A 27,214-nucleotide genomic window follows, 5' to 3' on the forward strand; every position below is an offset into this window, starting at 1 on the left:
GTACATCCCATACCGTATTGGATCGGTGAAAAACCAACGCAGTTTAGGCAGTGAAACCGGTATACCAAAGGAGGGAAAGAAAAAAAAAATAAAAATAAAAAAGAGAGAGAAAAAAAAAGAGAGGGAGAAAAATTCTAACCGTCGAAGTCTGATGGTGGTCTACTGCAGCCACCGAAGGGCTTCTATGTCTCGATTATCATCCGATAGGATTTTTACAAGAGCAAAAAAGAGAGAGAAAGAGCTTACAAGAGAAGGGCGACGTACCGGACGGATGGTACTTCCATCACGAGGTCTCCGATGACCGATGAACCCACGCCGACAAGCTTGAGGACAGTCGAGCGGAAGAAGGACCTCCACTACTTCGTCCTCTTCTTTTTATTTTTTTTGAAATAGAAGTTCGCTTGTGTTTCGAATTTTTTTTTTTGATTTTAACACATGAAGTTGACAACCCTGTTGCCCACTTCACGATTTTTTTTAAAAAAAATTAGATGGAGTCGGCAATCAGATTGCCGGTTTCAATTTTTTAATTTTTTTTAAAAAAGCTATTAAATAATGAAGCTGGCAAATGATTCGCCAGCTTCACTTAAGTTTCTAATTTTTAAAAAAAATCCATAAAACAAGGATGACGCTTCTGTTTTACGCCCGCGGCGCCGCACACATGGACTGCACCATCTGACGGCCACGGTGGACAGCCGAAGGCCGTCCGATGATCTCTCCGACTCCTTCCTCTCCTTCTTTTCTTTCTTCTTCCTTCTCTCTCTATTTTTCTCCCTTCCTTTTTTTCTTCCCCCCCCCCCCCCCCTTTCAAAGGACATACTTTCATTTGGACAGTTACATAGATCGAAAACCGTTATATACTAAAGTAACATGAAATAAGATCTCACATCACATAGTAAAAACAAACATACAACGTGGAACAAACAAATTGTTTGAATTCATGATGCGACAAACCAAACAAAATCATCCTTTAATTCCTTCTCTTTTAGGGATCAAATCCTGCTCAGATATAACCCAAAAAAGTTATTATGCCAGGTGCATTAAAAGGATATAGAATCCAGAGGTGTGAAGTATAAGCAAAAGCAACAGTTTATATTTCAGTAAAACGTATCAAAAACATATAAGATAGGTCTACAAAAGTATACAGCAATGCCTTTTATATGTGCTCATATAGATGTATCTACAAAAGTTGCCTATTGGCCAAAATCGCAGAATTAGTACCCACAGAGATGAAGTGCTAACAGTAACAGAATGAGAAGACTTACGAAAAATAACTGTACTTTCTTCACCACTGGCTCATGCTCACTGCATGTGAAATAAGCTTCCAGTCAACGGAACAGGGGCAGGATGCCCCACTGGTGCAAGAATCCTTCACCCGTAGTTACTTCTAGGACCAACAGAGCAAGCACAGCTAACATAGCTGCTCTGCCGTTCCAGGTTTCTGCGCTTCTCGTCCATCCCCATTCCCACACTGCAACTGGAGGTGGAAGCTCCCCACGTTTTGAATCATAAGCTGCCAATAGCTCTTCTACACTTCCAAGGGGTACAAGCGACTGCAAATAACAAAATCATTAATTTATGGTCATTGTTCTGAATTATGTTCAGTGTTGAGCAATAAATGATAAAGCATCTCAATGTAGATATCTTTTTCATCTACTTAGCAGGTTTGGGCTTTGTCATAGGCAAGTTTCATTGATATCGAGCCGTGTAAGCAAAAAAAAAAAAAACCTCAATACTTCGGATTGCAGATGAAATAGGCATATTAGTAGCACTAACATTGTGCTCACTTGAGGAAACTGACGAAGATCGACACTGATTACCTGACGAGCCTCAAGATTGGAAACTGCCATTGCCCCAACGTAGGGAAGACTTTCTATAACAGCATCAGCAAGATCAGAAATGAATGTTGGCTCACATCCTAAAGCAGGAACCCGGCCCCATCGCTCAATGCCAGATCTCAGAGCCAACTCTTTGTACTCCACATCAATTTCTTCAAGGGTTTCAATATGCTCACTGACAAAACTGCGCATTGGATACCAAAAGGTAATGAAAATGGGAATATATTAAACATATTTAGCATTAACATACATGATGGACCATCCATACATGCCAAAGTGACTACTGAGGCAGCTAGAGACCCTAGAGTGTCCTTTTAAAATTAAATGGGGAACAAAGAATTTAAGGGCAGAGGTACCTAATGGGGACAGCTAGAAGGCTTTTCACTCCTTTTTGTCCAAGTTCAACAATTGTCTCATCAGTGTAGGGCTTCAACCATTCCACAGGTCCAACTCGGCTCTGTAAATCCAGTCAAAGGCTTTCAAGTGAAAAGAACTCTAACGAATCATGGTAAACATAAACAAATCATAGCATTTGGGACAAAATAATAGTGGACACGGGTTGATGTCATAAGATATTGTTTGATGTCATAAATATGATCAGATCACATCGAAATAAACTGAATGAACAATAGATTTGAAATCCAAAAAACTGGAGTGTTTATATCAATCTAGAGATGCATGCTTACAAAGAGGCTTGGTGCCTTCACTGTGCTCGGGAGGAAAAAACATTCTTATATAAATGTGACCATAAGAACACAAACACAAAACAATAGAGAATAGGTGGGTACCATCAAATGCTTTGGCATCCAAAGATATAACCGTCCAGGAATCCAAGCTACATGCACCCACATATCTAAAATTGTCTAGAATCTCCAAGTGCTGTCCTTGAACATGCTAATAGTTTTACTTAGGAAATGTCTGTGACTTCCAATGAAGTGCTACATTGTGTTAGACATAAGTGGGTCACAAAAGATTAACTGTTTTTTTTTCTTTTCTTTTTTAATGAATCCTTTTTGAAATCCAAAGATATACTTAGAAGTGTCTATATCCAAGTTATAGCTCAACCACAATAAGCACTTTTTCCTTTTTTCCTATTGGCTTGAACTTTTCGGATGTGATGCTTGTTAAGTAGAGGTTTGAAATATCTGAGCAACATCAGGCATTCCATCAAAAGGAATCTTTAAATCGTTGCTGCAGCAATATTAAAAATGTTATTCCAGTGTGGTTAAGAAGCCACCAATAATACAAGTTGACAAAGTGATCAGAATCTCATCAGCAATAATCAAATAAAATCACTTTGTTGCTAGAAAGTCAGCATGTTATTAGTTGATTGTCTAGCATATCCTTCAAGACAGGCAGAGGAATTACTTTACCTTCTTTGCATATAATATTCTACCAACAGGAACATGAATAACCAGATCACCTTTTAGGATTGGACAACATTAGCAGCATTGACAATCATAATAATGATTATCGTAATATGGTTATTACTTAAGAGAAATCCCAATGTGATTACTCTTGTCTAAAAATCAGCTGATAGATCTGATCCAGCTCAAATAAAATGATAATAAGATTGAGCAAGTGAACAAGGAACTTTACTGTATATAAGAGCAATCCCACCAGCATGCACCGAATAAACCATAGATGTACATATCTATCTTACATGCACATGTCTGTACATGAACAATACATTCACACACACATGTACATGTGGGTTCTCATGCATAAATATATCTTGGAATGCCTGTACAATGCATGTAGGTATATACGTCTGTCTAGTATGTGTATGTATATATGTATGAATTTATGCTGTATATTTATATATACATAATATACATAAGGGAGGATAGAATAACATGAAAAAAAACTACAGAAATTATAGTCCAATATAGCTATATCTTAATAGATAATATTGCAGCTATACAGAAATGACCTTCAACCCATAAAAGAGAGACTACATCATGAGAGAACTACTAGTGACTAAGGTTACATAATACAGCAAATGCTTAACCTGGTAGGCAAGGGTGTATGGATTTGTTATTCCCCGTTTTTCTAGTTCTTCCATAATTAAATCTACACACTCCTCCATCTCAGCTTTGTATGGATCTCCAGCTTCTTCCACATATGCGAGTGGCACTCCATGAGCACTGAAAAATATCATTACCTACAACACATGTCCAAATGAGTTCATAAAAATTTACCCAAAGGGAAAGCAATACTTTTTGGCACATCAGCCAGAAACAGGCACAAAGTAGAAGCTTCTTAGGGGAAAAGAGAAGAGACAGAAGTCGACCAAAATGTAAAGTAGTTCCATGTATATTTGATCCACACCTATGCAAACTTTTTGTTTTTGTGTTTCTTCCCATGCTATTCAAGAGACCATCCTCTTTTTAACAATTTATAACCTGTGGGGTGCATCAACAAAAATCCAAACAGTTCTCCCTCGATTTGTAATTAATTGATCCTACTCATTTTATTTTTCCATCCTTGTCCTTCTAAATCTAACTGTGTATCCATGTCAACTTCATCTCATATTTTCTGTTCATCTTACGTTACGCCAAAACCTTAAGCTGATAGGAAACAGATCAACAATGTATATCAGGCTAAACTACATTCCTATTTATAATTCGAACATCAAAACACACACAACAAAAATGATCCTTTTTATGACATGATCCTCATTATGACTTCTGGAATCTCACAAAGCTGCTGATTCAAACCCTTGAATTTAGGATCTAAAGATTTTGCAGTACATGTTTTAATTTATCATATTAACTTTTTAATCAATAGGCAGACTTACATACAAAGTAAATAAAAGACAGACATGTGGATCCTGCAATGCCTATGTTGGACTCGTACAAGCACCCAAGTATATGAAAATCAAGATTGAAATCTTCAAGCGACCAAACAAATCAATAAAGCATAAACCAATGTTCTTTTGGATTTTCTTTTAAAACGAGGCAAACGACAAAAGCTCAATAACAAGCCCTATTTTGCAATTATAATGTCAAGATGAACTAAATGATGTGATAGAGGATTTCTCAGGAGGCAATGGACAACATCCCTAATCAAGTCACATGGGGAGTGGGCAGGGGAAGGGATCAACTGCTATGGGTTGATGCTGTTACTTGCAAGAAACAGGGACACGAGGCAGATAGTGACATAGATAATGCAAAATCTAAACCAGGCGACTGTGATGGTCGCCATATATTAGTTAATGGTAGAATGGACTCAGGATTCACAGAGAGCACCTTCAAGTGGAAAGCCACAAATGCAAAGTCACCTCACAGTGACAGTGAAGCCCAATGATCTGCTTGATTCTCTTAAACATTCTTGTGGCCAGAAGTGCCTAAGATGTGAGATTCCAGAAGTGTTCCACATGTAGTGAAAGGAATAGGGAAAGAATGCAAAGCTTTATTCCTACTCCTAAAGTAGTAATGCTTAAGCCAACTGCCATAAATCGTAATCTAAAACTTTCACAGGAGACCTGAGAGATGATATGTTTGAACTTATAAAGTGCCTAGCAATTAGGTGTTGGAAAACAAACCAAGCAAGTACAAGAGATATAGGTGGCATCGTTACCACACAGTGGTACATGTACTAAGACAAAAAAAAAAAGGATTTTTTTTTCTTGGGGGCCTTGGGCGGTCCAATATATGCACCTAATTGCGCATAAATAATGACATGCATATCACGTGACCTATAACAAGAACCATGAAGGGCTTAAATATATAGTTATCTTGTGATCAGTTTTATGAATCTGTATTAAATTAGAATTCCAATCAGTCACTCCTTCCAATGATGTGAAAACATTACTCTGTTTAGCCTCACACATCAAACATCACCGCTAGTTGGTTGGCAGTCATAAACACATTAAGAAAAAGAGGGTTTATTGATATCTAAGGTTCGATTGCATGCCAGCCAGCTCTTTATGCCTGCAATCTTCTCTTCATCATCCCAACTGTAGCCAAATATTATCCTAGAATTTCTAAGTATGCAAGTAATTTTCTTCCAAAGTAGCACTGGTAGAAAAGCCTATGCTCTCCATATAGGTAACATCAGGTTTAAAAAGGCCAGTCTTTTTTATTTTATTTTATTTTTTATATAGATCAACCTGTGTTGAGAGTGGGAGTACTACCAGTTTAAAAGCCTAGCTAAGTCCTACCAGTTTATTAGAACAAGAAAAGGGAATCAAAAGAGAAGCTGAAATCTGAAGATGCTCAAAGGAGCCACCCAAGAAAGAATCATCAAAGTGAGCAACATATTTTTACATCTGATGTTTGCATAGCGTAGTTTATCCATCTTGATTTTTTAAAAAGCAAGAAAAGAAGCTTCTTAATGGTATATAATGTTGTTGATTATAGAAATCATTAGCAAGGCAGTCAGCAACCATATTCCCCCTCTAAACACTTGTGATATTTTAAGGGTCACTGAGGCATCTAACTCCCTAAACTTCAACAAGTCAAAACATTCCAGTGACAGTTGCACTCAACCCAAAAAAAAAAAAAAATTCCAGGACCAAAAAATCATTCTCTAACTGGGTTTTTGCAAGACCTTTGGCAACAAAGAATTCAATTCCTCCTATGACAACTCTAATTGGCAAGTTCCCCATAAGATAGTATCACTTAGTTCAAGATGTCAGGCACTAATTTAAATAAGAAATAAAATATCTATCCAATTCAAGTAGTTCACACCTTCTCAGGTCTACCAAATGTACGTAACTCTTTTTCAATTAAATTTGCCATGGCCTTGATGTATCCCTCACGCTGGTACCATGAAGGTATAACTGTGTGTTGCATATTAACCAGATACTCGTCCTCCCTACAGAACGAAATTAATGTCATTAAATTGATTTTAAAATCATCATAAGCACTAGATGAAATGTTAAATTCATTACCTGAATATACTCTCGAGCAAACGAAGACTTGATCCACTAGTTGATATAGAAAACTGTGGATAAAGAGGAAGCACAACAAGTTTTGTTATCCCGTCCTGTTTAATCTGCAAGGTTAACAAGGAAAAAATAAAATTACATTGAAAAATATACAAAATCACTGTGATGCTTTTCTAGGGCTGATCTGGCTGGAAAAACAGTAGAGCCTCTTGCTAAAATCAGTTTTTTATTTAATAATCTGCTAATCAAATTTCTACTGAAATGAAGAAAGTATAAATAAATGTAAATATATTCAATTAATAGGCACAATACTTGTGTTTTCTAATTAAATATTAAAATAAAGACAAGAATTTGTCTGCAACAGTCAAAGCTAAAACTTACTTCCATACCAATAGGCATGCACGAGAAAAGAGAAACTTCTAGACTAGCTTCCATCCATCTCTTTCTGAGGAAGGAGAAAGCTCAAAAAGAGGAAAACATCATGTACTACAATAATATTCACTATGATGGCGAGAAAACAACATGGTAATGATAAAATTTTGCAGCGTGCGATGTGCCACAAGAATTGAATATCATGATAGGAGGTTATCTATTTATGACATCCATTATGGCTTTTGGACATCATCAGCCATAATATTCTTGTTGTGAGCAATTAGAAAAGTAGGGTATATAATTTCATTAGGAAACCTGTTGGCATAGGATTACTATGTCCATCTTTACATGCCTACATCATATTTGCAGCACATTATCTGGTATACAAGACAAACAAAGCTGCTTAGCTATGTAATGAATTCTCTTTTTAGCTATAAGTCTCCACTGCTTAGCAGTTCCATAGCATCAACTTGTTATTTATCATTTATTTGTTGCCTTATGTTCTGGTCCTCAGAGTATATAATAAATAAGAAGTTTTCCCATTCCCACATGGTCCATGGTTGCTAGGTAGCAAAACCTTAAAAAACATGCTGGCATTTATAAAACTACCCACCTAACAAGACCAACATTCATGGTTATCACAACCAGCTATCATAACTACATTTTAGTTTAATCCAAGTCCATGTAAGACTTCTCATTGATGTTGTTAAAAGTGGCCGCCTAGGCGCTTAATTTGGCCAGGCTGCCTAGCCCAAGCTGCTCAAAACCATACCTCTTTTCAGGTTTCTTGTCCAAGTTTCTTTCCCATAAGGGACATGCGGGAGAGAAGCAAAGGCTGCCACCAACCTAGTATTAGCCAGTAGGTTGATCAACAGGTCACAGACAGTGATGAGTAACAGCAACCATTGCACCTCCTCTTCATCTAGCCATCATTCCACCCTTTTTTCCTGAATTTTCCCCTTTGTTCCGCTTGTGGCCCCGAGTTTGCTTGCCCCCTCCTGCTTCTTGCTAAGTGCTCGACTGCAATCCTTGTGGATTTTGATCTTTGGATTTTGAGCACAACAAATAGATTCTTGGACCTATATATGGTAAAACAGAGTATATATAATATATGCACATGCATATTTATGGATAATTGGATATGATTAAAAACATGTGTGATAGAAGCCGGAGAGCTTTCCACACAAGGCACCCAACTAGGTGCCTAGGCACATACATATACAAAGGGGTCCACCCCCCCATCTTAGGCAATTTGATAACCTTGCTTCAAGCTGACTTGTACCCCTCATTATCATAGTCAAGTATGTTTGATAGTTTGATTTACTTGCCTTCATGCGCCATCCATATCAAATACTTCACACTTGAGTATCAAAAAGGGAATGGCATGCATATTCTTTGGATTAGATCCATATGCCATGCCGTACTTTTGTAGAAAAGAGACAGGACCAACCTTCAATCTCTCATCAATGCTTATAATTGTCAGACCCAAAACAGCAATATGAGAGGTAAATTTACACAAATTCATCGCCCATAAGCCACCACTGTGATGTTGCACTTCCATATGCTCATTATCACTGCTTCATGAACTATTGCTAACACATCATAAAAATCCTAAACAGATATGGCACATCAAAATGCATGTGTCAAGATACTATAGACGAACATTAAGCATAATTTTGATGAAGAAAAGCTTATACATAGTCAAGATGAACTATTTTCTTCAACAGAATTCATGTCTTCTCATACGTCATGGTCGATAAAATCCACAAAAAGCCTCTTTCATAAACATATTACACATAAGACATGCATTTATACTTCAATTCAGGAGTCTGAGTGTCATTGTGTTACACAAGTTTTGTGTATCAGCGCCAATCCATGTTAGCATGTAACCCATATTGTCTCATGCCACACAAGTCAGCATGTGGACCACTGCATATATATTTCCAGACTCTTTTCACCCAGGTGTTTTGATTATTGCTTTTCCTCTCCTAAACTCTGCAATCTCTCTTGAGATTTTCAGATTTACTTTTGTTAACCTAATCCAGTATCGAAATAATTTCTTTGGAAAAAGTGGGATGCAAATATAGACACCTACTTATGAGTATCCAGTAAACATCTATGGTTTAGGACATCAGGTTTGTTAAGATGGATTAAGGTTGCATTTGTGTTCCATTTCCCACAGGCAAGTAACTAAAAGTAACCTAGATAAGGGACTATATCTTACAGTTCCAATTATGTGACCTCAAAATTTAACAGTGTCATGTATCAACAAGAGTCAAGTTTCAGCATAGTAGCATATGGTTTGCATATTGTGTCAGCCTTACCTGCATTGCATGAGTAACAAAGTGATACCCTTATTTTATGATTATTTCTTATTTTGTCACTAAAACTATCATTTGTGAGATAAGGAAAATTAACTAAATTTATAAACAAAATGTGTCCTGGCTCCATTGTAAACTATCTACCAAAGTGCAACACAACTATAAGGATTATCAATAGCAGTCCCATCTGTTTGGAGTTTGTTACGTGAATCCCTTTTGCACAAAAAGCCATCTGCTCTAAATTTTTGATCAGTCAATTTACTAGATATAGACTCCAATTTTTCATATGACCATATGCTGCTATTGAAATGGAAATAAACTTCAAGGAAAATATATGTTAACTCTTTACCTGTTGAATAGCTTCCTCAGTGAAAGGATGCCAATATCGCATTCCAACATACACCTTTGCCGGGACATTTTTGTTACAGAGGGCCTTCCTCAATGCTTCTGCCTAAATTTTAAAAAAGAAAAGCTACAAATAAAATACATATAGACCGTTTCCAACTTGAAATCAATTGGAAAAGTTACAGTTAGCTGATGTCATACATCACTAATCAAAAAAAAGATTTTAAAAGGCACTTGAGCTTCCTCTAAAATATTGTATACCTTCAGTTTGGGTGGAAAAAAAAATGCAAGGCTAGCAGAATCCCAAAGGCAACTTCCCATACGAATGTGGCATGGTCATTAGGCATATAACGGATAAACACCAATAACATAACAAATATGCATGGTTCTATCTATTTGGAGCAGCTTTTGCCAATATTGAGTCATTTGCTCCTATTTCGTCCATTAGATGTAAACATAATTTTTTTGAATCCCCTGGTAATTCCATCCAAGTTTTCTTAGGTCCTATTTTTTTAATGAACATAAAGCTATATTTTACCCTCAAGATAGGTTTACCTTACCCTTTTTATTGTATATTATCATGCCACTTCTACCAGCAAAGTAAGCAATCAAAAAACATGAATACGTTACTAAGAAGTCAAGAGTAAAAATGAGCCCATAATGATAGTTTTATCATCTTACTTCAGTGATGGTCTTAACCATTTATAAATAATAAACACCAAAGATACATTCACATAGAACAGCATAAATGCCTATATCCACTGATAGCAGATTACATTAAGTGAGAACAAAGGTAGTAAGACCTACAAAAAGCTTATGGTGCAATACAAGATATACATATACTGAATTTTCCTTGCCAGCAGGAAAAGGTAAAAGGCAGATTGATGTTGAACAGCATTCAAAATCATAACAAAGATTACGCAAGGAAAGGAAATATTGTTTTTAGTGAATGTGATTTGTATCTATGGAAATTTTACATCAACAGGCTTTGACTCTTTCTCTCTCTCAATATAAAATGTGTCTATGTATGTATGGATGTAAGTATGTACATATGTATGTATACATATGTACCATATATCTAGATAGGTAGGTTAATAGAGGCACATCGTTTCACTTTGAAGTGAGGCTAATAAGCCAAGAAACAGCTTCAAAGAAACTTATTTTTAATGGTTTGCTCCCCATCACCATGTTCTCAATGTCTAGCATTGATATTTATCTGTTAGGGTATGACTACCACTGATCACAATTCTCTGGAACTGGTTGTAATAGAAATTTTGCCAATTATATTCTCTAATTCTTGTCTTAAATTTAGAAACAGAAAAAAAAATTAACAAAAAAAAATGGAGTTTTCATCAGATAAAGGAAGACTTTCATGATGTCTTCAAATGTCTGCCTGAGAATCTTTTTTTGAAAAAAAAAATAAAGGTAGAAATCATTCTTCTAAAGCAGAAAACAGCATAAACAGTTAATTTAACTTGTTTTTAACCGATCCCTGTGATAAAAAGTTCAGAAACCTGAAGTTAAAGAAGGAAAGGAAACCAAAACCAAAAAAAAAAAAAAGATTGCTTTTAACAGATAAAGGTTAGTTAAAGAAAGCATGCCTGTGCTTCAGTTATCTGTCGAAGTGGAGAACCACCACCTATGGAAGCATAACCTTCTTTGCTCTTGGGTGCTCTAACAATGGATATGAATTGTGCCAAAGGCTTCTGCAAAAACCAGAACATCCTAGGAAGCCGAATAATGTCCTGTCAATTGTCCATTATCAGTTAGTTACTACAGCAAATGAAGATAAACATAAGCGCAGCAGCAAGTTGATAACACTCTGATTTAGGTCCAAAAAGACCTAAAACCAAATCAATAGATCAAACAAACAGATTATGTGATTCCTTCCAAAGCTGATTGTCCCTTTTTCATTTAAACCATGGCTACCAACTAATAAAACAGGTCAAAAAAAGCAGGTCCCTCTCACTCAAAGATGCCTTAGCCAGGAATATAGCATCATTTCGGAGAATCTACATCTAGTTGAAAGCCAGTCATAATTTTTTTGCAAACTTTATCGTGCCATATATTGATCCTTACCCAGCCTCATACAGATTTGACCAGGCTTGTTTGCTAATGTTCTAAAACCATGACTCATGTAAAGGAAATAATAAACAACACTGATTTGGGCTATTCACACACACAAACACAATAACCTGGTAAAATGGGAACGACCCAAAATATGAATTCTTTCTAATCCAATATTCAAAGATATTACAAGCATAAAACTGGACAAGGTCCAGCAATAATCCAAAAGGACCACTTTAGACCTATATAAATTTTGATACAAAACATTAGATATAAATTACAAACAATACTATTGACATGAAATCAAATGCATGATGGGTTCATTTAACCAAACCTCTCTAATGACATGATAAGTAAAATTAACACCGACCATCTAGCATATAAAATTTGTAGTGTATAGAAACCAACAGATGTATCACTTGGCTACAGAATAACCACAATAAAGGATGCACGGATGCATCCTAGAACTGAATAAGAACAAGGTAGCATTATTTCCATGCAAAAGATGCATATAACGAGCAACTGGTATACATAAAACATGAGTGAAGAAAAAATTTAAAGAGATAGTAGACATAAATAACATATTCAAAAGAAAACCATTAAAAGCAGTTTATCCTTCATATGACCCACCAAAATTTTTTTTTTAAAAAAAAAAGATTTACTTCATAAATCAAACCAAGTGAACTCCAAACAAAATAAATTTAGACAAAACAGTACTAACCATTCTTCACAATGAAGCTACCTTGAACTCCACATTCGAAGTGCAATGATGCATTTGAAACCTCAGCAAGATTAAAGATGCACCAACACTTGAATTATTAGCTGATGTAAACTATAGTGGTCACTTATTAGGACTGAGTTACCTTAGCACATAGTATCCCTGCATGGGAAAAAATGAGCAAGTATACTGTTTACTTTGACCAGGGGGTTTTAACAGCATCCCAGCCTCCATATATCATGATAGGATGCACCACAATCAAGATGGAAGACCAGACCATTAGGCAGAAAATGAAACTGTTAGGAACATTTGAGGAAGAGAAAGCATTCCATGATTAGTTCTACCATATACATTTTTTTCTCAATTGGCAGGTTTATGTTAATAACTTCTTAAAGAGGCATGATATGCTGGCAGTAAGCAAAATTAGTTGAAGCAAATATTGTAAGGGTTTGCTACAAATTGGAGCCAATTAGTTGTAAGATCGCATGGCCTACTAAAAACCAGATATCTAAAACAATGGTACATAAATAAATTTTTCCTTAGGAAGATATTATCTGAAATTATGAGAATATGCACTAGGCACACACCTCCATTGAGAAGGATATGATGGATGAATATACTTTTTCCTTTCTAGAAACATTCAAGCTAAGAATAGGAAACTTACTATCTCACCTAAAATATTAAGAACAGAATTGGAGAACTTTGCCTGTGAACCATAAGCCAAGCCTTGTTCACATGATGTTAGGACTTAAACAAAAAATATTGTCTATTAGGTGATGCTAGCATAATTTATAATATATTAATCTTTATGTAAGACTTGGAGAAATAAAAAGGCATTCAACAGCTACCAATTGCACTCCAATTCAGATAAGAATACACCTAACTACTAAATCAGAACATAATTGAATGTGCCTAAAAAAATTGAAGGTCAAAGAGCATCTTAATGAGATTCAAGGCATTGATATAACAGCCATTCTCATCCATTTCCTTCATCTAAAGCATTCAAAATACAAAATTAGTGGTCCCAAACAGAATAGACTTACTTTAAATGCATTCAAACTTATAAAAGATGTTGAAACTAGAGAAAGCATGGAAGAAGGGAACAAGACAGTCAGGCTTTATTTACCGGGTCGGAAAAAAGATTAAATAAGAACGGTTGCACATCTTCAAGGGTCTCTGGTCCTCCAAGATTAAGTAACAAGACTCCAACCTTTTCATTGCCAATGATAAGCATGTTGGATGCAGCTTGAGACTTAGAGGTCATCAATGCCTCGGAGGATGATGAATATCTTTCAAATGATCGTTTGCAGCTGGATGAAGGTGGATCAAGATATCCAGGATGATATTTGGAAATTAAGGGTTTCTTTCGACAACATGGTCTAACCCAAGCTTCCATTTGGCCACCAGAAGGATTGTTAAAATTTCGAGTTAAACATGTTGGTGGGAGAACAACCCTGTAATAAAGAAAATTAAACAATTAGTTTTTTCAGAAGCTAGACAAATACCATTATGCTCCATGAATAATACTTGTGCGACCGTGTAACAATGTTAAAGATGTCTGCATGGCCGGGCATGTGCAGAAGTTTGAATATAAGAAAGTCGGAACTGTGTTCTTGTTGTAGATGTGAAAAAAGTCAAAAAAAAACAAGTATGGTGACTTCACATGATAAAAAGAATTTTCGCATCCGATTCCACAATACGAATCTGAAAATTAGTCTGTTACCAGGTATTCTTAGAATGCAAAGAAGAGCAAAATGAAAAGAGTACTCCACTAGGCAGTATAACCATCCAATCAGTAAAAATGAACAAGAATATCATTAAGAAGTAGTAGTTTGATCCAAAATGATGTTGTACGTTGTCTTGTGCCATCAACAATTGAGCCACTTCTTAAAAGCATTGACTTTAAACAAGGTTGTTTTGCAAAACATCAAGAACGCATTACCTAGATTGAAAACCTTTTTTGTGTGTATCTTGAAAAAGAGAATTGTGATACTTTTGTCCTTGGCAATGACTTGGTCTCAATTTATGTAGTATAACAATTCTTAAAGTTTCTCAAACAGAACTACCACTTGTTTACGAGCACAGATTTTCCGACACCACGTCCCTTTAGCCACTATGCTTGCTTGGAAACAAAAAAGTCACATTCTTGGAGCGAGTAATACCTTGCAGGCAAAGATTTTGACTGAGCCAAAGTAGTATATCCCAGCTCCAGGTTGCTCATCTCAATTGCACCCCTGGTACTTGCCTGACGAGATGATGACACTCGCTCCCCTACCATTAACAAAAACAACAAAAAAAGGTAATTTAAAAAAAAAAATCAAAGATGAATCATAGCATCCACCAGCAAAATCACTAGTATAAGATGTGGGTATAGTTAAACTTACTTTCTGAAGGAGAAAATCAAGGATTATAAATTTACTTAAGAAATTAGCATATAAACAACACTCAAATGATGCCCATAGTTTGTATGCTGTCATCAATTAAACAAAGAAAAAAGACGAGTCCCTTTCCCTCATCAAAAGAACCCATTAAGCCAGATGGTATACGGTATCTTCTAATTGCAGCTCTCTAAACTTGTGAATGGATCCAAAACATCCAAAGATTACATATTTAATGGAATAGAAACCGAATTGAACAATTCCACTAAGACACACGAGATTCGTTACTGCTTTCTCGAGTTCACTCTACTTCTTGGGGAACTTGTGGGGAAAAAAATGGGGAAAGAAGATTGGAGAAGTCTTACACTGAGAGGCGGGAGAAGGGAGGGAGAGCGCCAAGACCTCGATCCCCATTCCGATGGCCTAATATCTCCTCGGCTCTAGTGGAAATTGGAGGAAATAATAGAGGTCGAGATAAAGAAGGGAGACTAGAAGAGACGGGCAGTAGATATTTCACCTCGCGGGCTCTCTCTTTCTCTCTCCCCCTCTCTTTCCGTGTATTGAAGAATGCATCGAACTGTTGAAAAAATAATCCGCAGCGATTGGTGGTGAGCCTTCTCTCGAGGACTTTTTTCGTCCGATATTATGACGGACGAGTGGTAACGGTTTCCACGGTGGGCGTAGGATCTTGCTGACCTGTTACGCCTCAGAGCATTGGAGGAAAAAAGTGGGGTCGCCTTCAACGGCAATGGATTGGAGTGCTTCACCTAATTAATTTATAAAAAAAAATTATTTATCAAAATAATTTAATTTTTAATTTATTTATCAGATTGATATAAATAGGATAAAATATTATTTTGAACGACATTTTTATGATTGCCACATCATCCACTTTTTTCCTTCATTTTCCACATAAATGAAGAAAAAAAAATTAAATCATCAAATCAAATAGTTTTTTTGAAAACGCCATTCCAAATGGTGGTTTAAAAAACACCATTTTATTTGACAATTTTAATTTTTTTTTCAAAAATAAAAAAATAAAAAATAATAAAAATTATAATTTTAAATTTATAAAAAAATAAAAATTATAATTTTGATTAAAATAAAATTTATCATTTCAAATTAGTATCCCCATTTCAAATTATTTTTTTAAAATATCTAAAAAAAATTGATGTAAAAAAAATAAAAAATATCAAAAAAAATAAAAAATAAAAATTATAATTCTAAATTTTAAAAAAAATAAAAATTTTTATTTTAATTCAAATAAAAATCATCATTTCAAATTACAATCTCCTTTTCAAATTAATTTTTTTAAAAAAATCATAAAAGAAGAAAAAAATGAGAAAAAAATAAAAATTATAATTTTGAATGAATTTTAAAAAATAAAAAATTTTAATTTTCATTCAAATAAAAAATATCATTTTAAATTATTTTTTCCATTTTAAATTTATTTTTTCAAAAAATATCTCAAAAAAATCTTAAAAAATAAAAAATAAAAAATATCATAAAAAAATTGAGAAAGAAATGAGAAAAAAATAAAAATTATAATTTTGAATTCAAAAAAATAAAAAAATTATTTTAATTCAAATAAAAAACATCATTTCAAATTATTTTTTCCATTTCAAATTAATTTTTTTAAAAAAATATGTCAAAAAAATAAAAAATTAAAAAAAATAAAAAGTGCCATAAAAAAATAAAAATTAAAAAAAGAAAAAAATAAAAATTTTAAAAAAATAAGAAAAAAATAAAAATTATAATTTTAAATTTAAAAAAATAAAATTTTTAATTTTAATTAAAATAAAAAATATCATTTCAAATTACTTTCCCCATTTCAAATTAATTTTTTTAAAAAATATTTCAAACAAATAAAAAAATACCTAAAAAATGTCATAAAACCAAAAAATATGGTAAAAATAAAAAAAATATAATTATAATTTTAAATTATAAAAAAATTAAAATTTTAATTTGAATTCAAAAATAATAAAAGAAAAAAATGCCATAAAAAAGTAAAAAAATGAAAAAAAATAAAAATTATAAATTGAAATTTAAACAAAATAAAAATTTTAACTTAATTCAAATAAAAAATGTCATTTCAAATTACTTTCTCTAATTCAAATTATTTTTTAAAAAAAATATCTAAAAAAAGAAAAAAATTGGTGTAAAAAAATAAAAAACACCATAAAAAAAGAAAAAAGGGAAAAGAATTGAATTGAAAAAAATAAAAATTATAATTCTAATTCAAAAATAAAAATTATAAATTTGAATTTAAAAAAATAAAAATAATAATTACAATTTAAATAAAAAATATTATTTCAAATTACTAAATTAATTTAAATTTAATTTTTAAAAAATATTCCAAACAAAGGAAAAAAATACCTAAAAAAATGCCAAAAAATTAAAAATGGGAGAAAATTAAAATTATAATTTTAAATTATAAAAATTTTAATTTAAATTTTAAAAAAATGCCATAAAAAAAGTGAATAAAAGGGAAAAAATGGTAAAAAAATAAAAATTATAATTATAAATTTAAAAAAAAATTAACTTTAATTCAAATAAAAAATTATCATTTTAAATTACTATCTCCATTTTAAATTAATTTTTTTATTAAAAAATCACATAAAAATAACTAAAGAAAATTAAAAAAATAAAAAATATCATAAAAAAAAAAATAAAAAAATTTAAAAAAATACCAAAGAGAATGGCATTTTTTAAAATACCATCCCTTTTGACATTTTTGAACCATAAAACCCAAAAAAAACCCCCTTCTCTCCCTCTTCTCCAGCATTTCTCCGGTATTTTCTCCTCTCTAATGGTACGGCGGTGAGCTCCCTCCTCTCTCTTTCCTCTTCCTCTCTCTCTCCCTCTTCCTCTCTCTCTCTCTCTTTTTCTTTGGCCCGTCGGCGACAGACGGCCGGCAGCGGGCCCGTGCGCTCCCTGGTTGGTCCGCCGGTGGGTCAGATGAAAGCAGAGATAAAGACTATTGGATGGATGAGGACAGTAGCAGTAATGATGATGATGGTGAAGATGAGAATGATGATGAAGATGTTCAGCCTAATATTAATATGGGAGAACTTCAACTTCGTTTGCACGAACTCTCACAATTTTTTAATGATATAAATTTAAATGATGGTGGTTGTGTTAGTGCTAGTCGAAGATTGAACTCTGACTATCAATTTTGGGACTCCTGGATGACTGAATTTTTTAAAGATCTAATATTTGAGAGTAAAGATTATGTAAGGAAAGCTGTTGATCTTTATCACATTATGAAGTATCAGACATATAATATAGTTCAGTCGCATTCAAAATTATGGTCCGTACGATGCGCATCATCAGATAATGTTCAAAATTGTAAATGGAGGCTTCATGCTGCATTGTTGAAAAAATATGGATATTTTCAAATCATAAAATATGAGGGTCCTCACACTTGTTTGTTTACGGGGTTAAGTCGAGACCACAAACATGTCAGTGGAATGATGATTGGCACACTAGTCCGACATATTGTTGAGAAAGATCCCGGTGTTAAAGTTGAAGCTATTGTGGCAACCGTTAATGATCAATTTCAATATACAATGTCATACAGGAAAGCATGGTGTGGAAAGCAGAAGGCATTGGTTGATATTTATAGAGAATGAGAGCCGTCTTATGCTAAATTATCCTATTATATGACTGCACTTCAACATACAAATCCCAGTACAGTTGTTTCATAGAATTTTTTTCAAACTGTGAATTTCAATGTTCGAGTTTTAAATTATATTTTCTGGACTTTCAAACCATCCATCCAGGGTTTTACGCACTGCCGTCCTGTAATCAGCATTGATGGCACGCACTTGTATGGAAAGTTTAAAGATAAGATATTAATTGCAACATAAATTGATGCAGAGAATGAGATATTTTCATCAGCATATGTAATTGTAGATGAGGAGACGACTGCAAGTTGGAGTTGGTTTCTTTTCCAGTTCAGAATACATATCGTCAAAGATAGAAATGGAATATGCTTAATTTCTGACAGACATCTAGATATATTAAATACCATCGCAGATAAGTCTATTGGATGGAGTTCACCACGTGGCTATCACTGATACTGCTTAAGACATATCTGCAGTAATTTCAACACTCATTTTGAAAATGTGCAGCGGAAAAGAGCAGTATGGTAAGCAGGAAGTACTCATCAAGTTCGCAAGTTCAACTTTATCATGGGTAGGATCAGAACAGTGAATGAAGAGGCTTGGAGCTGGTTGTCTGAGATAGAAAAGGAGAAGTGGACGTTGGCACATGATGATGGCCTGTGCTATGGTGTCTTAACTATTAATTTGTCAGAAGTTTTGAACAATATTTTACGAGGAGCTAGAAATGTGTCAATTACAGCTTGTATTCCAATGACATTTTATCGTCTTGTGAAATACTTCAATACGAGGCATGCCCAAGCCTTTAGATATGTAAAGGAGAATCGAAATAATCTTTTTACTCTTCATGTTGCAATTAAGATTGCTGAAGATCAAATTAAAGCTAACCAGCACCGAGTAACAGCATTCAACCTTCAAAGAGGCATATATGAAGTACTTACGAGGAGAGCAAGCGCAGGGTTACGAGGTAGAAAAATTTTCATACTGTTACTTTAGCTGAAAAAAATATTCTTGTGGAAAGTGGAGCATGTACAAATATTCATGTTCACACGTTTTAGCCGTGTCAAAAAATTACTGTATATTTTAATGATTTTGTGGATGATGCATATACAATTACAGCATATATGAATGCTTGGAGCAGTGACTTTAATCCATTACCACATGAAGATTATTAGATGCATATACGTATGTTCAAATATATTTCTGATCATCATCGTTTGAGACCCAAACAGAAAGGTAGACCAAAATCAATAAGACTACGAAATGAGATGGATGATAGGTAAATAAGAAGTAAGAACCACTGTGGCATTTGTAAGGAGCAGGATCATGACCGCCGTCGCTGTCCTAGGATACTTCAACATACTTCAACTTCAAGCAGTGAAAGAATTAAAGGCTCTGAAGATGTATTTTCGTCATTATTTTATATATTTCTGTGAGATTGTATTTGAATATACGTGTTTAATATCCAGAGATGAACTGAATTTTGTGTTTAAGTTGTATTGTGTGACAATATTATGTTTAAAATATATTTCTCATAAAATGAATGGCTATCATATTTCTTATTTTTTAATACACTTATGATAATATCATTATTTTAGATTCATTAGCGTATTATGGCTTACGATCCGCGACATTTCAGTCCTCGAAATAGCAGTATTCTTACATTGTAGGAGCACCATCGATCACAGACTATTTTAGATGGTGGCGTAAGCATTCCAATCCTACTTACTATTTAATTTTTTTAAAAAAAATCATATACATTATCTAATTATTATATTTTATTGTAGGAGCCCAGACACCTTCGTCTACGACGATCCGATGCTGACTTCTAAAGCACAAAGGACATCCCATATAGAGTGCTGGATTATTTACGATATCTTAGATTCCATGGAGTATATTGGATTGGTCATATACAGATGGACGTTGGTCTTATTATTGCTTTGCTTTAGAGATGGCATCCAAAGACACGCACATTTCTTCTTCCATTTGGTGAGACGATCATCACTTTATAAGATGTCAGCATTCTTACTGAACTATCAGTTGATGGTGATCCAGTTATCGGAGTTGATCCCACACTTACCATTCCGGAGTGGCAGGCGTTGTGCTTGCGATTGCTAGGGTTTGAGCCCGACGTCCAATTTTTCGATAATTCACGACTCAGGATTGAGTGTTTGGATGATCGTTATCGATATTTTCATATTGCGGATGATGCACCAGAGGAGATGGACAGTAGTATGTTAGAGGTCAGGTGCTGCGGTTGTTAGGTGATGTCCTGTTACCCGATACTGAAGCAAAAATTTAGTGCAGGGGCAAAATGATAATTTTAAAACTTTTTCAAAATTACTATTTTATAGTAAAATTATTAATTAATCTCATTAATTAATACTAATTAACCCTACACTAGGATCTAAATATGATACAACAGCATCCATTTAAATTTGAAATTTAAATTTGAAACAGTAAACTTTTTACTGTACTGTGTTCAGAACATATCACCTTTTGCGGGTAGTCGATCACCGCAATCTGATCATCATCGGGGGGCTCTGATCTTCACATCATAGCCACACTAGTATCTGGCCTCTGCGGATAGTCCACACGAAGCTCCCGTCTGATCGGTTCCTCACGAATGCTAGTTCGTGATTTCACCCTTTTGATGGCTGATGTTGATCGAACTCCTTCGATCGATGTGTGCCAACTCCTCGGATGCTCTGAATCATTTACACGATTGGTTGAGAGGCTGATGGATCTCTCCCTAAAATTTGGTGGACTCACGACACTCGTGGCACACCAATCTCACTTCTCGAACCCTAGGTAAAAACCCTAGGGTACACACCGAAAATCCTGCGCCCACTTCTCTCTCCTTTTTCTCTCCTCTCGGTAAATTTTGAACACTTCAAAATTTTTTCAGAACCTCCCCACGCCCCTTATCTCTTCTTTCTTTTTTTTCCCACGCCCCCTCCCTTTCTCATTTTATAAAACATCGCAAGAGATGTTGAAAGCTTGTGAGTGGATAAGAAGAGGTGGTTGCTCACTTAAATTCAAATCAAATTTGAATTCAAGTATCAACCAATCTTATCCTTATCCATTTGTGTGAGAAAGAAGAGATGGCATGGTCTTTTTTTTTTTGTGCGTGGAGACTTTCACGAGAAACCATTTCTCGTGTGGAATATGGGGCGCACAAAAGAGGATAAGCTGGCGCATGGTTATTTGGTTATCCATTCAAATTCAAAATCCCTTTGAATTTGGATGGGTAACAAACCAAGTTAATCCAAATAATTGGTGCACAGAAATATGAGCGTGAGAGAGCTTTGTGTGGGAGAAAATTCATGAAAAAATTTCTTCTCGTGAATTCAAATGGGCGCAAGAAAGTTGGGTGGCGCAGGAAATTTAAAACAAGGTGGTTTGATTCAAATTGAGCCAACCTAATTAAAATAGGTTAAGCACAATTAAACCAGATTAAACCCAACACAATTAGGCTTAATTAGGCTCAATAAAATCCTAATCAAATCAGGAATTAACTAAACCTAACCCCTAATCAAATCAGAGACTAAGCCACCCTAGCGATTAGATCAACACTTAACCTAATCGGGTCAATCCAAACTGAATCCAATTCAATTGGACTTGATCTAAAAATAATTACTCAATCAAATTGAGTTAATTAGTGATCAAATCACTAATTAAACCTCTCATAAATATTGAGTCCAAATCCGATGGGCAATTAGGTATCAGAGACCATCGATATGAAACTCTGATCAAAGAGTTCAAATTTCAAATTCAAAATTTGAAATTCAAAATTTTGACCCCGGTGCCCAAAATGTGTGGAACTCATGATCAGAGAATCCTAATTCTCAATCATAGAGTCTCAGACACATAAGACTCATAATCAGCCATCAGATCAGAAAGGAACCTCTAATGTGTGTGACCCTGTAGGTTCGAATCTAAGTCGGTAGCACAGGAACCAATTCCTGTACTAATCGAAGTGACCATCTAGCAATAGTACCCGACAATCGGATAGGTCGAATAGTCACAATCGCAATATTCAGAACTTACGTGAATATGGCTACCGTATAATTCATCTCTTTTGACCCCTGTGTTTAGGACGACTCAGGGTTAAACTGTCAACCCTGATGAGATCATCCGAATTGTGCTCAACTCAATTAGTCCTGTGACTCCTCACTAGGACTACCCTGGCCAAAGTTTTGCTAAATTGAAACACGACTGTACACAGCTCCTAAACTGGAGTGGTTAATCTCATCTTGACACACGCACCGACAAGTCAAGTACTTGACTACATCCAGCAGCCTTCCGTCACTGAATTAGAAATTCAGATAGTCCAGTGCCTAAGTGCAGTGAATTGCTTGCAAGTCACTGTGGCGGTCTCAGGTCGGAGGGACATTTATACCCATATCCCATCGGAGCAAATCTTGACAGCAGAAATAGCTCCGGAGTCGGTCACGTTCAGTGCAGATGTACCATTACATCTCACCTGTATGCCATACCAGTGTCTCCACACTCCTTGGTTATGAGGACAACCAACCCATATCGCACACAACGACCTATGCTCGATAAATGTTGTCATCCTTGGTAACAACGTATCATTTGATCATGAACAGGTTTAAGGACTAAGCGACAAATCCTTCTTTATCGAGTCTAAATAGTCCTAAGGACTTCACCACAACACAGGAGTTCATTAGAAGATGAAACATTTGTGATGAAAAAATATCAAAATAATTTTATTTATTTATAATTCATATACTAATACAAAAGGAGCACAACCGTCAATAGGCTGACGATTGGCTTTGGGACACTATTCCCAACAATCTCCCACTTGGCCTAAAGCCAATCGGTGCAGTATCTAATACCCATCTTCGACTTGTAGTCGTTGAACTCCTTCACCGCAATGGCTTTAGTGAATGGGTTGGCCAAGTTCTCCTTCCTGTCGATCTTCTGAAGGTCGACGTCACCTCGATCCACGATCTTCCGGATGAGATGGTAGCAGTGCAGAATATGCTTCGTCCGCTGGTGCGCCTTCGGTTCCTTCGCCTGAGCAATGGCTCCAGAGCTGTCACAGTAGAGTAAAACTGGACCAACAAGGGAGGGTGCTACTCCGAGCTCGGTGATGAATTTTCTCAGCCACATCACTTCTTTGGCAGCATCTGATACAGCAATATACTCCGTCTCGCATACTGAATCAGCCACAGTGTGCTGCTTGAAACTCTTCCAGTAGACAGCCCCACCATTAAGGGTAAAAATAAATCCTGACACACTCTTGCTGTCATCGCGATTAGACTGGAAACTAGAGTCTGTAAACCCTATAAGTCTCAAGTCTGATTCACCATATACAAGCCACTGATCCTTAGTATTTCTTAAATACTTCAGGATGGTTTTAACAACCTTCCAGTGATTCTCCCCTGGATCAGATTGGTATCTACTCACTACCCCTAGTGAGTATGCCACATCTGATCGTGTACATGTCATGGCGTACATGATAGATCCCACTGCCGAAGCATATGGAATCCTACCCATACGCTCTCTCTCTTGAGGTGTTGTCGGACAATCCCTTTTCGAGAGAAAAATTTCATGGCCTATCGGTAGATAGCCTTTCTTGAAATTCTCCATACTGAATATTTTCAGTATAGTATCAATGTACGTGGACTGGGATAAGCCAAGCAACCTTTTGGATCTATCCCTATAGATCCTCATCCCTAGGATGTAGGAAGCTTCTCTCAGATCCTTCATGGAGAACTGTGACGATAGCCAAATCTTTATTCCCTGTAATGCAGGGACATCATTCTCGATTAAGAGAATGTCATCCACATACAATACAAGAAATACTACTACTGGACCATTAGCCCACTTATAAATACAGGGCTCTTCTCTGTTCTTAACGAAGCCATACGTTTTGATCGTCCTATCAAAACGTATATTCCAACTCTGAGATGCCTGCTTAAGTCTATAAATGGACCTTTGTAGCTTGCATACCTTAGACTCATCTGTGGATGTGAATCCTTCAGATTGTATCATATACACCTCTTCGTCCAGCTCAACGTTTAGAAAAGCTGTCTTCACATCCATCTATCAGATTTCAAAGTCTAGATGGACAGCTATCGTAAGCATAATCCGAATGGATTTGAGCATTGCCACAGGAGAAAATATCTCGTCATAGTTATTGAGAATAGTGTCCCAAAGCCAATCGTCAGCCTGTTGATGGTTGTGCTCTTTTTGTATTAGTACATGAATTATAAATAAATAAAAATTATTTTGATATTTTTTCATCACAAATATTTTATCTTCTATTGAACTCCTGTGTTGTGGTGAAGTCCTTAGGACTATTTAAACTCGACAAAGGAGGATTTGTCGCTTAGTCCTTAAACCTGTTCGCGACCAAATGATACGTTGTTACCAAGGATGACAATGTTTATCGAGCATAGGTCGTTGTGTGCCATATGGGCTGGTTGTCCTCATAATCAAAGAGTGTAGAGACACTGGTATGGCATACAGGTGAGATGTAATGGTACATCTGCACTGAACGTGACCGACTCCGGAGCTATTTCTGCTGTCAAGATTTACTCTGATGGGATATGGGTATAAATGTCCCTCCGACCTGAGACCGCCATGATTACTTGCAAGCAACTCACTGCACTTAGGCACTGGACTACCTGAATTTCTAATTCAGTGACGGAAGACTGCTGGGTGTAGTCAAGTACTTGACTTATCGGTGCATGTGTCAAGATGGGATTGACCACTCCAGTTTAGGAGCTGTGTACAGTCGTATTTCAATTTAGTAAAACCTTGGCCAGGGTAGTCCTAGTGAGAAGTCACAGGACTAATTGAGTTGAGCACGATTCGGATGATCTCATCAGGGTTGACAATTTAACCCTGAGTCGTCCCAAACACAGGGGTCAAAAGAGATGAATTATACGGTAACCATATTCACATAGGTTCTGAATGTTGCGATTGCAACTATTCGATCTATCCGATCGTCGGATACCATTGCTAGATGGTCACTTCGATTAGTACAGAAATTGGTTTCTGTGCTACCGGCTTAGATTCGAACCTGCGGGGTCACACACATTAGAGGTTCCTTTCTGATATGATGGCTGATTATGAGTCTTATGTGTCTGGGACTCTATGATTGAGAATTAAGATTCTCTGATCATGAGTTTCACACATTTTGGATATCGGGGTCAAAATTTTGAATTTCAAATTTTGAATTTGAAATTTGAACTCTTTGATCAGGGTTTCATATCGATGGTCTCTGATGCCTAATTGCCCATCGAATTTGGACTCAATATTTATGAGAGATTTAATTAGTGATTTGATCACTAATTAACTCAATTTGATTGAGTAATTATTTTTAGATCAAGTCTAATTGAATTGGATTCAGTTTGGATTGACCCGATTAGGTTAAGTGTTGATCTAATCGCTAAGGTGGTTTAGTCCCTGATTTGATCAGGGATTAGGCTTAGTTAATTCCCGATTTGATTAGAATTTTATTGAGCCTAATTAAGCCTAATTGTGTTAGGTTTAATCTGGTCTAATTGTGCTTAACCTATTTTAATTAGGTTGGCTCAATTTGAATCAAACCACCTTGTTTTAAATTCCCTGCGCCACCCAACTTCCTTGCGCCCATTTGAATTCACGAGAAGAAATTTTCTCGTGAATTTTCTCCCACGCAAAGCTCTCTCACGCCCATGTTTCTGTGCACCAATTATTTAGATTAACTTGGTTTGTTACCCATCCAAATTCAAAAGGGTTTTGAATTTGAATGGATAACCAAATAACCATGCGCCAGCTTATCCTCTTTTGTGCGTCCCATATTCCACACGAGAAATGGTTTCTCGTGAAAGTCTCCATGCACAAAAAAAAAGGCCACGCCATCTCTTCTTTCTCGCACAAATGAATGAGGATAAGATTGGTTGACACTTGAATTCAAATTTGATTTGAATTTAAGTGAGCAACCACCTCTTCTTATCCACTCACACGCTTTCAACATCTCTTGCGATGTTTTATAAAATGAGAAAGGGAGGGGGCGTGGGCAATAAAAGAAAGAAGAGATAAGGGGTGTGGGGAGGTTTTGGAAAAATTTTGAAGTGTTCAAAATTTATCGAGAGGAGAGAAAAAGGAGAGAGAAGTGGGTGCAGGGTTTTTGGTGTGTACCCTAGGGTTTCTACCTAGGGTTCGGGAAGTGAGATTGGTGTGCCACGAGTATCGTGAGTCCACCAAATTTCAGAGAAAGATCCATCAGCCTCTCAACCAATCGTGCAGACGATCTGGAGCGTCTGAAGAGTCGGCACATATCGATCGAAGGAGTTCGACCAACATCAGCCATCAAAAGGGTGAAATCATGAACTAGCATTCGTGAGGAGCCGATCAGACGGGAGCTTCGTGTGGATGATCCACAGAGGCCAGACACTAGTGTAGCTACGACGTGATGATCAGAGCCCTCCGACGGTGATCAGATTGCGATGATCGACTACCCGCAAAAGGTAATGTGTTCTGAACACAGTACAGTAAAAAGTTTACTGTTTCAAATTTGAATTTCAAATTTAAATGCATGCTGTTGTATCATATTTAGATCGTAGTGTAGGATTAATTAGTATTAATTAATGAGATTAATTAATAATTCTGCTGTAAAATAGTAATTTTGAAAAAGTTTTA

General features: G+C 35.7%; 1 protein-coding gene across 1 annotated transcript; it reads right to left on the bottom strand.

The window, feature by feature from the left end:
• Positions 1–1,063: 1,063 nt before the first annotated feature.
• Positions 1,064–15,505, bottom strand: LOC105051677 (ferrochelatase-2, chloroplastic). The gene is made up of 11 exons (XM_010932211.4): positions 15,296–15,505; positions 14,715–14,823; positions 13,679–14,006; positions 11,369–11,512; positions 9,772–9,873; positions 6,733–6,836; positions 6,530–6,656; positions 3,847–3,999; positions 2,192–2,292; positions 1,818–2,019; positions 1,064–1,550 (listed from the first exon to the last, which is right to left on the bottom strand). Exons 1-11 carry the CDS (start codon positions 15,342–15,344, stop codon positions 1,326–1,328), a joined length of 1,644 nt encoding a protein of 547 aa, XP_010930513.2. The 5' UTR covers positions 15,345–15,505; the 3' UTR covers positions 1,064–1,325.
• Between the last annotated feature and the right edge of the window lie 11,709 nt (positions 15,506–27,214).

This window comes from Elaeis guineensis, chromosome 9, assembly GCF_000442705.2.
Source record: "Elaeis guineensis isolate ETL-2024a chromosome 9, EG11, whole genome shotgun sequence".
In the NCBI taxonomy this organism is placed as follows: Eukaryota; Viridiplantae; Streptophyta; class Magnoliopsida; order Arecales; family Arecaceae; genus Elaeis; species Elaeis guineensis.